The sequence below is a fragment of the Haematobia irritans genome, chromosome 5, assembly GCF_050003625.1.
Source record: "Haematobia irritans isolate KBUSLIRL chromosome 5, ASM5000362v1, whole genome shotgun sequence".
Lineage (NCBI taxonomy): Eukaryota > Metazoa > Arthropoda > Insecta > Diptera > Muscidae > Haematobia > Haematobia irritans.
The window spans coordinates 88,595,802-88,611,269 of record NC_134401.1 but is presented as its reverse complement, the minus strand read 5'-3'; the positions used below and the strand labels follow the sequence as shown (position 1 = coordinate 88,611,269).

The window sequence follows — 15,468 nt, the reverse complement described above, 5'->3', positions numbered from 1 at the left end:
AGTTCTTTTCTAATAACGACAATCTACAAGTTATTTGCTTATGCGATTTACACATTATTAGTTATTCCGGACGGAATTACAGACAATTAGTTATTCCGGATGTCGAACATATCCCATATATTGTGCACATTACAAGTTAAGTCCGAAGGCATAATCGATACTGCTCCATGTTTATGGGATCGATAACACATTTACCGATTATTTAGTCATCGCCGACAATTCATATCGATTGGCCACATTGTAAGATTCTTTACAAACACCGACATTCCGTCCGAAGTAACTGATAGTCTGTAAAGCGCATAAGAACACAAAAGAAGTTTAGGAAAGTACTAGAAAATAAATAGATGATTCTAACAAGTGATGACGTAATTTGATCGTTAAAATTTGGAGATTTTACAAATTTTTATAGGATTGGAGCCGCTGTAACAAAATTTTCTTCTAGTGTGAACGGTCCACAATATGCAAATTATTCGCATACGTTACGCTACGTTCGTAGCACTAACGGATAAAAAAAAAACTAACCAGCAAACCATCTGTTTTTTCCTCCACAACGAGAAGTTCAATACTTCGTGTATTCCAGAATAGTTATATAAAAATGGCACAAAAGGGCAATACAGCAGTTAACTTCTTCAAAAGCATCTACCACAATGAATTTCAATGGTAATTCATGAAGAAGCAATTGGCATAATCTATCGGAAACATTTGTAAATCTAACCTCATTCTTTTCAATGTTTATATCCAGGTCCGTGGTCAAAAGTTTTGGTTTGTTTTTCTTGGGCGTACGTATTGCCAAGGAATTTGTCGGAGTGGAGATAATGCCAGCAATTACTCATTAAAACTGTTCTTGATAGTGTCTAAGTATATATAAGAGAGTATTGTGGAGTTACATTTTTATTATTAAAAATGTTTTAAAAATAACAAAATTACCTAAAAACAAAAATTTAACATATTTCAACTTATAGTTATCAATGGTTCTCAACTTGAAGCATGTCTTTGATTCTGTCATTGTTCACATCAATTTCATTTATTAAGCTTTGTGCCAGGTTCTGCGGTGTTAGCTCTCGTTTAAGAAAGTTCGCCACTAATTGACGTGAGGGAATGCCGCCTCCATGAGCTAAGACTTCTCGGCGATATTTTTCACCAGATTCGCGGTTGAATGGGTTAGCCTCAAAGTAGGATTGCCATATCCAAGATGCAATGGTCTTTGATATCAAGTACGAGTAATACTTGGCACCATATCCTACTAAATGGGAAAATCGCAATTGCCAAGCCTGAAAAACAAAAATTTCTATTTTGTCTCACTTTTTATTTTACAAGGATAAACTTACCGTGTTATTCACATACAGCAAACTATAGTATTCACCCTGTGCATTCTTCAAAGTTTCCGTCGTATTTGTTCCTTGCTTTGTTGGATCCCCATGGTATATTTGATCTAAAGCTGAGTAGAAAACTTGTAGTTGGGTTTCGCTAGCTGAGAACAGATTTTTTGAAGCACACAAACGCTGCAACATTTCCTCAGACATAGGTTTGTGTGTCTGAAAGTGCTTGGCAAAAGTACGCAGCACTCTTGGGTCACTAGCAAAGTATTCCATTAATACTGATGGTACTTCGGCAAAGTCAGTGGAACACCTAGTTCCGGTTACATGTTGATATTCCGTTCTAGCTAACATAGAATGCATTGCATGACCCATTTCATGGAATAAATTATCAACTCTCGAAGGAGTAAGCAAGGTTGGACCAGTCCAACGAGGCTGAGAGAGATTAAGCATAACCACAACTATTGGCAATTGGTAAGAACCATCACTTAATCGTTTTCCACCTTGTATAGTAAAATGACAGTCTTGATTGGGTTTTCCATTTCGTTCAAAGAAGTCGCAATATATGTAACCCAGAAGGCCTTCTCTTTCATGAACAACAGATAGTTTATAGATATCATTGTGCCAAGATTCACCTGGTTCCATATCGGTATTTTGTAAACTAATGCCGTACAAGGATTGCATCAAATTGTCCAAGCCTTGCATACAACCGCCCAGACTGAAATATGGTAAAAATTCGCTAGCATTTGCATTAAGGGCGTTTTTCTTCATAACTGATGTAAAGTATGGAGTATCCCAAGCAGCCAATGTGGCCTGTTGATTGCCGCTTTCTTTTCTTTTCATTTTTTCCATAATATGAAAATCTGCCTCTGCGCGGGGCCTTAAATCTCTGGTTAATTCATCAATGAATTCTTTGACCATTTCTGGACTTTCCATTGTACTCGAATTTAAAGCTCGATGGGCATATGTTTCAAAACCACATATTTTAGCCAATGCATGACGACACTTCAATAGGTCTGTCAATAATTCCTCTTGCCTTTCCGAAGGATACAAGTATAGCTTGTAAGCTGCTTCACGCGCTTGACCATTTGTGGAGTTTGTGTATAGGCCAGATACAAGTATATGGTCGCCATCAGAAGGGAAATAATTTCTTATGGATTCATGCACTTGAGACCGAGGATAAGAAGTGGGTTGAATGGCTCCATGCATGAACTTTTGCCCCAACTGCAAAATGTAATCATTTAAACGAACCACTTTTTCCCGTTCATCTTCTTTTAAGTGTATACCAGATTGCTCAAAATCAAAGAGGAACAATTTGGCAACATGTGTGTCTACATCTGTCGTGGGAACAATGTCACCATTGTGAGCCACTTGACTAAGCGTTGTATACAATTGTTTGTGAGTATTAAGATTTTCAACAATTCCACTAATACTTATGCACGCGTCCTCAGCAGCCTGGGCATATTTGGCCTGGGGATGAGCTACCCGTATAAACTCTGACAAATCTGCAACTTTGCATAATGAATCCGAGAGTTCATCGAAGATCTGCACCATTTTTCTTTTGCGTTGTGGTGAGATGGCTTCCTCTATTAATTCGTCCGTTTGATTAGTGACATTATCCTTTAGTAGAAAAAATCCCTCATGGTTCTTTAGCTCCGGCATACAGAATAAGCCCTAATAATGATATAGAAAACTGGTAATGTTGTTCAATATATTATGTAGTAGACAAATTTATCTTACCACTTCGTTACGTGTGAAATTAATTTTTTTGTAAGGCGGGGCATTGAACGCTGTCGCCAGTGGCGTCCATGTGGTGACGTTTTTGTTCCACCAAGATTTAAGCACGCGTGAAGTTGGTCTTTTTAACAGGATCATGGTGTTACTATTAAAATATCCTAGACTCTTCTCAGAGTCTGCCTGGTGTGTGTTTACTAGTTAATTTCCAAAACAAACAGCTGACTATCAGCTGTCACTATAAGAATAATTCAATACACTCGAGGAAATCCCGCATTTTTTGTAGTTCAATCAAAGATAAGGGCTGTTCAGGTAAATTACGGAACAAATCTACTTTAGCACAAGTTCTTAAAATTAACAAAATTTTTTTGAGTTTAGAGAAGGGATTTTAAATCGAAATTGTTAAGTAAAAAATTTGTCGGAAAATCCTAGTTTTCGAAATATCGACATTTGAAAATCGGTATTTTCCTTTATATATTTTTTAATTCTGACAGTCATTTTTCATGAAATCAATAAAATTTTGCGTATTTGGTAAAAATAGTACATTTTAAGCAGAAAATATTAAATAAAAATTTTGTCGGAAGATCGTAGTTTTCGAGATATCGATGGTTTTGTTTATTTGCAGAGCGCAGTCATTCCACTCGATACGATTTTAGCAACTAAATTCGAACTTAATACCCACCTTATAGTGTGAACATACTTAATACCCACCTTATACTGTGAACGCAGTACTAAACCATAAATAACGTCGTTGAACTACGTAGTTTGTCAATGCCGTCTTATTTACGCCGGCGGTAGAATAAAAGCGCTCCAAGCGCACAATCATCGCCACTTGGGTGTCGAAGATCGTCGTCTGGTCAGACGTATTCGTGATGTGGTGAGGGGGACGATGGAACGCTTTTGAATTAGGATAGAATTTGAAAACAGCAGTAAATAACAGGACTGGAGGAAAAATATTGGAGACGATGGCAACTTATTCCAATCCGCATTGGCTCCTGTGCCACATACGAAATTCTTTCATATCCACTGATGATACTGGAATGTGTGAGACCGTAATGGTTAGTGACGATTTGCCCAAACACTATCTTAAGAAGTACAATCAGGGCAATCAACACCAACAGCAGATTAGACGGGGATTGGGTCAACAACCTCAAGTGCATCATCGCAACTACGATCCACCATTGCAGGAGGTCGACTTCTTTTGTTATCCGGGTTTGGACCAGAGTGATGACGAAGATGTTGATTTAACCGCTCAGTCATTTGACATTCAAATGTATCCTGAAGTTGGAGCCCATCGCTTCCGATCGAACACGGCACAAAAATTGGAGAAGATGGACATTGCTCGACGCAAGGCGGCTAAGACAAAGTGTGTCAACTACGAAGATGAAATTGTACAACCCGATCGTAGTGACTTTTTTCTTCGAAAACCAGTGAAGGTGTTACCACAATTGGACCCTGTAGAAAATGGTGGCGAAGGAGAGGAAATAAATGAAAAACTTAAAAGCAAACTCTCTCTACAATTGGCAAACAGTCCCAAGCAAGTAATGAATAAATTTCAAGAGTATGCAAAATTTGACGGCACCTCCCAATCGGGGATTCAGACTAAACGCATCAATGTCTTCCTGAGTATGTTGCCGGAAAAAGAAAGAAATTATCCATTAAAAATATGTGTCCTTTCCTATGCAAAAATATCAGAGGTATGAAATGTTTATTTTAAATTACTATTATGATTAATATTATTGACACTATATATTTTTGGTATCAGGTAATAGGTTTGGTTTGTTACAAAGCTAGTATTGAATTTCCAAACTTACCACTGAAATCCATACGGCATTATGGCTTATATATGACTGAAGATACAGATGATCTGGAGACTTTCCCCCCTTTAGATAACTGTGAGCCATGTTCTAAATTTGGCTTTTCACATTTGACATTGGCAGAACGGAGAGCTTTGCCCAATCATGGACATGCAAATGGCCCTACTAAGTCGATGACATCAGAAGAAGATAAATCCCGTATAGCAGCCATGGCTGTGAGTTCCCTCAACAACAGTATAACTGGAGTTGATGGTGCCATTCGTGGTGTAGAGGATAGAGACGATATTGATGGTAGTCATAACAATACTGGATGTGAAGGCCGTGTTGATGACCTCGAGGAAAGAATTTTAAGTCAGGATGATATGTTAGAAGCTCCCGTATATCGCACTTTTACCCTCAACATTATTGACAAGAAGTTTTTCAAGACTGAAGTAGTTTTGGGCATTTCGGGTGAACGCATCGAAATCGATCAACACAAAAATGGTAAATTTTGGACCAAGCAAAGAGCTGTTACATATCCTATTGATGCCGTAGCTCATTGCGAAATTGTCGAGAAACGTACCATGAAAGCTATTCTGCGCATATGGCTAAAATCGGCATCGGCTATAAATACATCGGGTCTAAATGATACCAAATCAACTTCATTAAACACAACTACCCATTCACCCACCAGCCCTGGACATTATGCATCTCCATTCAATTTTCTCAGCAATTCCAATATAAGTGGTACAGCATCCAGCCAAAGTATGCGTTTCAAACACTATGATTTTGAGACAACGTTACCCACAGCCGAGCAAATTTTGAAAAAACTAAATTGTATTTTGGAAGTGACCACATCGGATGTAAGACGCGAGTTCCTTAATGTGAAACAAAGGAAATTGGAGAAAAGTCAAGCCAAAAAACATCTCAAATTGTAGTATTGGAAAAATGTCTATGTGCAGTGCTATCGTTATTTTATGCATCATTCTTGTGTGACAGGAAAGTGTAGAAATTTCAGTGCTGTTCTATTGCAATATCAATCACAACCATACGAAGTGTACGAGTACTATTAAGCAATTAAGGCAATTGCCACAAAGGTCCTTAGTCTGGAAAGGAAGGTAAATGAAACGAAACACAGATTTTACACTATTGGTTTGAATAAAGTTTGAAAATATTCTGAAATGAAAATGAAAGTGCACTTACATTTTTAAGTGCATTTCTATACGAATGAAAAATAGAAATAAAAAACAGTACAATTATGTGAACATCGAGAGACAATTTTCTCATATTTACTATTTTTCAGTATAGAATTTTCAAATTTCAAATTAACAAACCCAATGAAACCTTTTTCAAATCAAATGAACCGTGTAGAATTAACACACCATGGAATCTGAAAATTCGTTTTTTTATTATTTTATTACAAACGAAACAAAGATTTTACACTATTGGTTTGAATAAAGTTTGAAAATATTCTGAAATGAAAATTAAAGTGCACTGAACTGGCGTTACATTTTTAAGTGCACTTCTATACGAATGAAAAATAGAAATAAAAAACAGTACAATTATGTGAACATCGAGAGACAATTTTCTCATATTTACTATTTTTCAGTATAGAATTTTCAAATTTCAAATTAACAAACCCAATGAAACCTTTTTCAAATCAAATGAACTGTGTAGAATTAATACACCAAGGAATTCGTTTTTTTATTATTTATTATATCAAGTAGAATTGAATTGTTATAAGAATCCTTTTTGCATTTTTATAATGAGTTTTATAATCATCAAAATGTTATCAGAATGTTAACCTCTGCCGCGCGAAAAATTAATAAGTGAAGTGAACAATGTCTTAAGAAACAGGGTACAAAATGAAGCCATAGGAAAGAATTTCGGTTGGTAGAAAAGACAATTCCTGGAGCCCAACAATCAGATTTTTATTTAATTCCACAGATCCATCAAGGAAACGGACTGGGATGTCATACAGATTACTTTCTAAATTGATTATGGAGGTCAATTGGCAGAAAAGTAAGATTTGGTATACTTAACTCATATGCCATCGTTTCAGAATAATTCATCATCAGCCCTCAAAAACTTGCTCCCAAATTCCATCAGTGAAACTATTACGATGTATAGTTTAGGTAATCCTTAGTTGAAATAGCCTCCAGATAAATGGATCTTGGACAAAATTGGCTGTGATCTGGTCGGTGACCTAAATATATATATGGCAAAGTTGTTCCATGGCAGTATGGTGTGATATATTCCTAACAACGGATCAGACGTAGGATTATGCTTTCTCATTGCTCTTAAAAATTTTTTGGTCGATTATCGTCTTGTAAAGAAACCAAACTTTGGTTTTAAAGAATCGAATTTTCAAATCGTGATAAGTTGAAACTGAGTTTTATTTTACAAAAAGGTTTTTACTAGGAAACTCGTAATAAACGTCTAGATCCCAGCAACCTGACTTTTCAGGAATATACTCAATTCAAATCTTTCGATTGGTGGATCTATAATAGCTCCCTATAATCAGACCATCTGATTTAATTTCCCTTCGGTTTGGAGTCTGCATTTAACATGATGGATGTTAAAGATTGATGACACGTCCTTTTTAGAGGCTTATTTGTTAAGTCTCGATTAGGCGTCTAAGCGCTCCGAAATAGTTTTAATTCGATTTTATTCCTAATTTGCCTAAAATTTGACAGTTCTTGAGGATGCATGAACAGACGTGTTGAGATTTCGATATCGATTAATATTTAGTTAGAAAGCAACTAAATTTCAACCGGAGAAGATGAATTGCTCTCCTCCAAGAGGATCCGGAAGTCAAATCTGGGAATCGGTTTATACGGGGGCTTTATATAATTATGAACCGATGTGGATCAACTTTTGCATGGTTGTTAATGGGCATATACTAACATCACGTACTAAATTTCAGCCGGATCGAGTGAAATTGTCTCCTCTAAAAGGCAGTCAAATCTGGGGATCTGTTAATATGGGGGCAATATATTTATGGACTGATATTAACAATTTTAGCACGATTGTTAGAAAGCACATACTGACCTGCGAGGAAGTCGATAGCTTGTTTCGTTGGGTGGTTAGCGGTATTTCAACAGACGGACGGATGAACATTGCTAGATCGACTCAGAATTTCACTACGAACCACAATATATGTTCTTTATGGGGTCGGAGACAAATATGTTACAAGCGGAACCCCATCCTATAGTGGAGGGATTAAAAACACATAGAGACTTATTTCCTATCTAAAATCGAGATTAGACTGAATTTTTAACAACCCGAGATATTTCCCAAATTTTATATTGATATATTCATCTTAAATCTATATACCAAAGACTTCCTTACTAAGCGACCCAGTGGATTTTAAATTTAGTAATAAAATAAATTTCACAAAATGTTTAGTTATAAGATAGATACACACACATACATACATACATCAATTATTATATCAATCACTAGCGACATTAAATCAGCTTTAAAAAGTTAGGAATGATGTAAAATATTTCGATTAGTTTTTAATGGTAAGTTCAGTCTATAGGAATTAAATATCATATTAATATATTAATTGAAATAAAAAAAGCTCGTAAAAAACAAAAAGATAATGGTTAATAAATTTACATCATGCATAAAGATTAATCATTAATTTATATAATTTTCAAATTTCTCTTGACAGTTGAAAATAAAATAAGTAAATTCAGAAAATAAATAAATAAATAAATTCAAATTTTGAATTACAAATGGAGAAAGTATTTTTATTTTTATATTTTAAATATCCACAGCCTTTAAATTTATTTATTTAATTTAAGCATATCCTGTACAACAAGATTAATGTCTTATAATTAAAGTACAGGAATTTTAATAAAAAAAAAACAATATCCGTTATAAATTTAAATAGCAAAAATGAATCATGATAATAATAATTTAAAGTGAATCATGATAATATAAACATGAACATGAAAATATGTTTAAAATTAAAATTAAATTGAAAGTTTTAATAAATTGAAAAAAAGTTTTGAACATTTGTGTGTTTATAACAAAGTAATTATTAAATAAATAAATTTAAAGTATCAAGTAAAAGGGAGCCACAGTGGTGCAATGGTTAGCAAGCCCGCCTTGCATACACAAGGTCATGGGTTCGATTCCTGCTTCGACCGAACACCAAAAAGTTTTTCAGCGGTGGATTATCCAACCTCAGTAATGCTGGTGACATTTCTGAGGGTTTCAAAACTTCTCTAAGTGGTTTCACTGCAATGTGGAACGCCGTTCGGACTCGGCTATAAAAAGGAGGTCCCTTGTCATTGAGCTTAACATGGAATCGGGCAGCACTCAGTGATAAGAGAGAAGTTCACCAATGTGGTATCACAATGGACTGAATAGTCTAAGTGAGCCTGATACATCGGGCTGCCATTTTGTTCTTGATAGGTTAGGTTAACCTAACCTATTAAAAAAAAAAAAATACAAAACAAAACAGTTAAAAAATAATATGTGTAAAAGATTGATAACTGGATTAATTAGTTTGCGAAGACTGGTAATGAACAAAAATTAATTTTTTAAATTTCATTTTGTTGTTAGTTTGCTGCAAATTATTAGGTAGATAATTCCAGAGACGTATGGTGTAAACAAAGAAATGCCACTCAGAGACTAGGCTTCGATACCGCATTGGAACAATTTTTTTTACCCCTGTAAACAATTCGCATCCGTATGACAAAGAGGGCATGACATAACAGGTTGGCTGATAAGTCCCCGGTCTAACAAAGAAAAACATATTTATTTGTCAAAGTTCGTTTCTTATTATACAACAAGAGCGATACAACGATTATAACGACCTTCCAATTTTTTGATACCATTTTGGTAGTACTCCTTCGGTTTTGCCTCAAAATAGGCTTCAGTTTTGGCGATCACCTCTTCATTGCAGCCAAATATTTTCCCTGCGAGCATCCTTTCGAGGTCTGAGAACAAGAAAAATTCGCTGGGGCCAGAACTGGAGAATACGGTGGGTAGGGAAGCAATTCGAAGCCCAATTCATGAATTTTTGCCATCGTTCTCAATGACTTGTGGCACAGTGCGATGTCTTGGTGGAACAACACTTTTCTTCTTCATATGGGGCCGTTTTGCCGATTTTGACCTTCAAACGCTCCAATAACGCCATATAATAGTCACTGTAGATGGTTTTTCCCTTCTCAAGATAATCGATAAAAATTATTCCATGCGCACCCCAAAAAAACAGAGGCCATTTCTTTGCCAGCGGACTATTGAGTCTTTCCACGCTTCGGAGACGGTTCACCGGTCGCTGTCCACTCAGCCGACTGTCGATTGGACTCAGGAGTGTAGTGATGGAGCCATGTTTCATCCATTTTTGGTCAAATGTGAGCTCGCGCGGCACCCCATTTGCACAGAGCTTCCGCACATCCAAATATCAATGAATGATATGACCAATACATTCCTTTGATATCTTTAAGGCCTCTGCTATCTCGATCAACTTCATTTTACGGCCATTCAAAATCATTTTGTGGATTTTTTTGATGTTTTCGTCGGTAAACACCTCTTTCGGGCATCCACTGCGTTCACCGTCCTCCGTGCTCATTTCACCACGCTTGAATTTTGCATACCAATCAATTATTGTTGATTTCCCTGAGGCAGAGTCCGGAAACTCATTATCAAGCCAAGTTTTTGCTTCCACCGTATTTTTTCTCTTCTAAAACAGTATTTTATCAAAACACGAAATTCCTTATTTCCATTTTTTCACAATAACAAAAGTTGCTTCACAAAAGACGCTCTATCTCACAAACTAATTGACTTACAGACGTCAAATTTTGACACGAATCATTTGAAGGTTGGTACTATATAAAAATAATATGCATTTAATACTAGCGACGCCATCTATGTGTCAGACCGGGGACTTATCAGCCAACCTGTTATGTCTTAGCAAGCAGAATCCTAGTCTTCAATGGAGTCAAACTGTGTGCAAACCATAATGATCTCAAGTTAGCATATGCCTGATCTACCACAATATTAACATGATCCGTCCAAGACAACTTACTATTCATGACAATGCTAAGGTTCCTAGCAGAAGAAACAATGCCTATTCGTAGTCCATCAATTCTGACATCCGGTTCATAAGGAATCTGTAAGCCCCGCCTGTGTAGCACTAAGCACTTTGACTTCAATGGATTAAGGAATAGACCATTAGCAGTCGCCAACCTATGAATGGCTGCCAGATCATCATTAAGCCTCCTAATCAGGATCTCGTAAGAATTAAGATCCTGTGCAAGATATATCTGAATATCGTCAGCATACATATGAATCATGCTATTGAGTAAAATGCCTGGTAAATCATTAATATATACCGAGAAAAGAAGTGGCCATAGCGTCGAACCCTGTGGAACACCTCGTTACATGTGGAATGGGTCTGATATTCCATTTCTCGTATAAACCGTCTGTACCCTTCCAGCAAGATACGATGCTAAAAGACGCGTCGCGCTTCGAGAGAAATTAAAAAGATATCTCAATTTGAGACATACAAGGTCGTGATCCACTGCGTCAAATGCCTTTGAGTGATCAAGTAATAGGAGCATAGATACCTTCCCACTATCTTGTTCCTTTCTCAAATCCTCGCAGTATCTACAGCCATCCTAGACCCCCGTCGTAGCGGGTTACTTAAAGATTAGAGAAAAATGGGAGTAAATTTACAGAATTTAGATTTTAAATCAAGGCGTTGAAGTCAAGCTCCTGATGTCAAATCGGGAGTTTGGTTAATATGGGGCTATCCCAACCAATGGTCCGAGACACACCAAATTCGGCACATATGTTATATAAGAATTAAAATAAAATGGCCCAAATAGTTCGTGCTTAGATATCAATATGATGCTAAGGTATTAAAATGTTCAACTAATAGAGGACGAAAAACATTCGTATGGGGAAAAATGAGTAGTTTCTCATAGACTGAATTTTGAATTCTCGGGAGATCGGTCTTTTTTGGGGCTATAGCGAACTGTAGACCGATTCACTCCATATTGGGCAAACACTTATTTGCGGTCCTAAAATCCTTATACGTTTCAATTTTGAGAAAACTCGAAAAAATGCGGCTTCTAAAAGCCCAAGAAGTCAAATCGGGAGATCGGTATATATGGGGATTATACCAAACTAGATACTGGGATCATACCATACTAGAAACTATTTGTGTTCCTATAATTCCTCTATATTTACAATTGCAGGCAAATCGAATAATTGTAAGGCATCGATTTATATGGGACTATCAAGTAAATTTCGAAGATGGACCGAGCCCATCTTCGAAATTTATTGCCTTCAACGAATATGTGACAAATTTCAGGCCAATATCGCCATTATTGAAGGCTGCGATTAAAACAGACAGACAGATGGATAGACAGACAAATGCCTGATTGAATTGCGATCTAGTGAACAACAAATACATGGACAGACAGACGCGCACCAAGTTTGGGAGGAAAAAAATATTTTCTGGCGCGTAATACTTTCCATGGCTTTAGTGCCCTGAAAAGATCACTTTTTTGAGTGTGATAGAGGCCAGGTCGACTTCTATGTTGCAAAAAAAAAAAATACACATTCGCCAGGAATCCTAGCCGTTGGGACCAAATTTTAGTCCAAGTATCCTCATTTATAACTTTAGTAGTGACTTCAAATTGTAGCAACATTTGTGGTTTTTTAATTCGAAATGAATTGTTTTCAGTTTATTTACGTTTAAACCTAATGTTAGAATATTTATGAAACTATACTTCCTAATGATCTTTTCATTTCTATTTGTTGTAAAGCTAGCAACTTTTGCTAACACTTCCGAGTCAACTTTTCCAAACAATAACATTGTGCAATTTTCAAAACTATCTGATCATCCTTGAAATGTTTGTTCGCTTGACATTCAAAAGCTATTGCAAACATGTACTTCCTGTCTATGGAACCGTTATTGCTAGCAATTGTAATTAATGGAACTAATACTATTGCTATGTGAGAGTAGCCACTAAGAAATTATTCTGGAACGTCATTATACATCACACTGCCATATGATCAATTGAAGCTGGCACATTTTAAAAACATCTAGAAGTCATTTGTATGTGATGTTCGATGAGGTGGAAATAATAAGCATTCCTATACTTTCTCAATCTAGGTATCTATGCCTTTATTTCCTGTAAACTTGTTTATTATTTTTTTTGCGGTCTTACACTGTACACAGAACAAAAATATTATACAATCACGAAATGAATGGATCCAATTAATTTATTTGAAATCGTTGCAATCACGAGAATGAACAATCACAGAATTAATTAGAAATAATAAATATACTTGATTAAAATTTGTTAAAATTTCAATTAATTTTTATACCCACCACCATAGAATGGTGACGGGGGTATAATAAGTTTGTCATTCCGTTTGTAACACATCGAAATATCGATTTCCGACTATATAAAGTATATATATTCTTGATCAGGGAGAAATTCTAAGACGATATAACGATGTCCGTCTGTCTGTCTGTCTGTTGTAATCACGCTACAGTCTTCAACAATGAAGCAATCGTGCTGAAATTTGTCTGCAGGCAGGTCAAGTTCGAAGATGGGCTACATCGGTCCAGGTTTTGATATAGGCCCCATATAAACCGACCTCCCGATTTGGGGTCTTGGGCTTATAGAAATCGTAGTTTTTATCCAATTTGCCTGAAATTTGAAATCTATAGGTATTTTACGACCATAAAGAGGTGTGCCAAAAATGGTGAGTATCGGTCCATGTTTTGGTATAGCCCCCATAAGAACGATCTCCCGATTTAACTCCTTGGGTTTCTAGAAACCGTAGTTTTTATCTGATTTGCCCGAAATTGTAAATATTCTGGTATTTTAGGCTCACAAAAACGTGTATCGGATTAAGTTTTCATCGGACCATTTGTTAATTTGTTAATATAGACCGACTTCACTTCTTGAGGGTGTAGAAGGCGCACTGATCATGAAAATTGCTTGAAACTCAATGTAAAATTTCCAGATTTTACATCTAGAGATTTAAGATTTCAAATCAAGACGTTATTTTATAATTTTCTTGCACACTTACAAGAGATGTTAATGATTCCTCTAAAACTCAAACAAAAATAGTTCTTATAAATCCAGAATCTGATATAGTCCTCATAGGTGAAATCTTTAAATTTATCTTCGGGAAGTGTCCTCAAGTCCTCAAGCCCTCCTGAAATTTCAAAGGAAACCCTAATATTTGGTTCATGGTGGTGGGTATTTAAGATTCGGCCCGGCCGAATTTAGTGCTGTATATACTTGTTTGATACCATTTTGGTAGTACTCCTTCGGTATTGCCTAAAATATGAAAAAAAAGAAGTAGTTAAAATAATTGAGGACATGTTTGGAAGTACTTTTAAAGTTGTGCCTTTAGAACAACTCACAATTTTCTTGCTGGGAAAAGTGTGGAACTACTTTTAGTTGTTTTATTATAAATTAATTGTCGAGTTATTTTGATGTCCAACTTTTTATTCAATTTTATGAAATAAAACATTAATTGAACCTATAAGTTCAGTCTATAAATTTTTAGCTAGCTATGAAAATTGTCTAGCTACGCTAATGCTGCTATCTCGATCAACTTCATTTCGTCGGTAACCACCTCTTTCGGGCGTCCACTGCGTTCACCGTCCTCCGTGCTCATTTCACCACGCTTGAATTTTGCATACCAATCAATTATTGTTGATTTCCCTGGGGCAGAGTCCGGAAACTCATTATCAAGCCAAGTTTTTGCTTCCACCGTATTTTTCCCCTTCAGAAAACAGTATTTTATCAAAACACGAAATTCCTTTTTTCCATTTTTTCACAATAACAAAAGTTGCTACACAAAAGACGCTCTATCTCACAAACAATTGACTTACAGACGTCAAATTTTGACACGAATCATGTGAAGGTTGGTACTATATAAAAATAATATGCATTTAATACTAGCGACGCAATCTATGTGTCAGACCGGGGACTTATCAGCCAACCTGTTAGTATATGTGTATGTTTAGTATATGTGTAAAATCACAAAATATTTTTTGCATAGATCCACATTAAAATAAAAGTTTACTTACACTCCAAAAAAGTTTACTTGGATCAAAAGATTTTAACCTTTCTTTAAAGATTTTGGTATTGATCCGGGTCAAAGACAGTATGTACTTGAAGAGAAATGAGATCTCCCTGTGCCCTTTTATTTTAAAAATTCATATATGTACTTATAAATTTCATAACCTCCCCAAAGTTCTCCGTAAATTTTCAGTAAGTCGACAAATTATAGTTTTTTCACTGTACTTTAAAAAGTCGAACAAAAGGGAGGCCTCCTCCTCGACCAAATATCGGAAAATAAAGTAGCTGTCTAAAGTAGTTTGCCTAGACGCCATCTTCAACCTTCCCTGAAAATTTCAAGCAAATCGGATAATTTTGTTTCAATTTTCAAAAAGTCGGACAAAGGGGGAGGTCCCCCTTCCCGTCCAAATATTAAAAATCAGGTACCCAATAATAATAAATAAATAAACTCACGGCGTGTTCTCTGTAAATCTCAAGTAAATCAGAGTTTTTTTACTGTACTTAAAAAAATCGTATAATGAGGAGGTCCACCTCCGCGGCCAATAT

General features: G+C 36.0%; 3 protein-coding genes across 3 annotated transcripts; 2 read left to right on the top strand and 1 right to left on the bottom strand.

Moving 5' to 3' along the window:
• The first annotated feature begins 501 nt into the window (after positions 1-501).
• On the top strand, positions 502-940 carry LOC142238342 (uncharacterized). The gene is made up of 2 exons (XM_075309952.1): positions 502-660; positions 743-940. Exons 1-2 carry the CDS (start codon positions 596-598, stop codon positions 834-836), a joined length of 159 nt encoding a protein of 52 aa, XP_075166067.1. The 5' UTR covers positions 502-595; the 3' UTR covers positions 837-940.
• LOC142238341 (mitochondrial intermediate peptidase) lies at positions 876-3,278 on the bottom strand. The gene is made up of 3 exons (XM_075309951.1): positions 3,057-3,278; positions 1,329-2,990; positions 876-1,271 (listed from the first exon to the last, which is right to left on the bottom strand). Exons 1-3 carry the CDS (start codon positions 3,189-3,191, stop codon positions 966-968), a joined length of 2,103 nt encoding a protein of 700 aa, XP_075166066.1. The 5' UTR covers positions 3,192-3,278; the 3' UTR covers positions 876-965.
• Positions 3,279-3,887: 609 nt separating this feature from the next.
• Sin1 (SAPK-interacting protein 1) lies at positions 3,888-6,430 on the top strand. Its single transcript, XM_075309968.1, has 2 exons — positions 3,888-4,747; positions 4,816-6,430. The coding sequence occupies exons 1-2, from the start codon at positions 4,016-4,018 to the stop codon at positions 5,782-5,784; spliced, it is 1,701 nt and encodes a 566-aa protein (XP_075166083.1). The 5' UTR covers positions 3,888-4,015; the 3' UTR covers positions 5,785-6,430.
• The last annotated feature ends 9,038 nt before the right edge of the window (positions 6,431-15,468 follow it).

Excerpts from the sequence above, each read along its gene's own strand:
- LOC142238341 (XM_075309951.1), bottom strand. The coding sequence starts at position 3,191 with ATGATCCTGTTAAAAAGACCAACTTCACGCGTGCTTAAATCTTGGTGG. Across the intron at positions 2,991-3,056 it reads ATTTCACACGTAACGAAGTG|GGCTTATTCTGTATGCCGGA; the intron begins GTAAGATAAATT and ends TATCATTATTAG. Across the intron at positions 1,272-1,328 it reads TGCTGTATGTGAATAACACG|GCTTGGCAATTGCGATTTTC; the intron begins GTAAGTTTATCC and ends TTTGTTTTTCAG.
- Sin1 (XM_075309968.1), top strand. The coding sequence starts at position 4,016 with ATGGCAACTTATTCCAATCCGCATTGGCTCCTGTGCCACATACGAAAT. Across the intron at positions 4,748-4,815 it reads CCTATGCAAAAATATCAGAG|GTAATAGGTTTGGTTTGTTA; the intron begins GTATGAAATGTT and ends TTTTGGTATCAG.
- LOC142238342 (XM_075309952.1), top strand. The coding sequence starts at position 596 with ATGGCACAAAAGGGCAATACAGCAGTTAACTTCTTCAAAAGCATCTAC. Across the intron at positions 661-742 it reads TACCACAATGAATTTCAATG|GTCCGTGGTCAAAAGTTTTG; the intron begins GTAATTCATGAA and ends GTTTATATCCAG.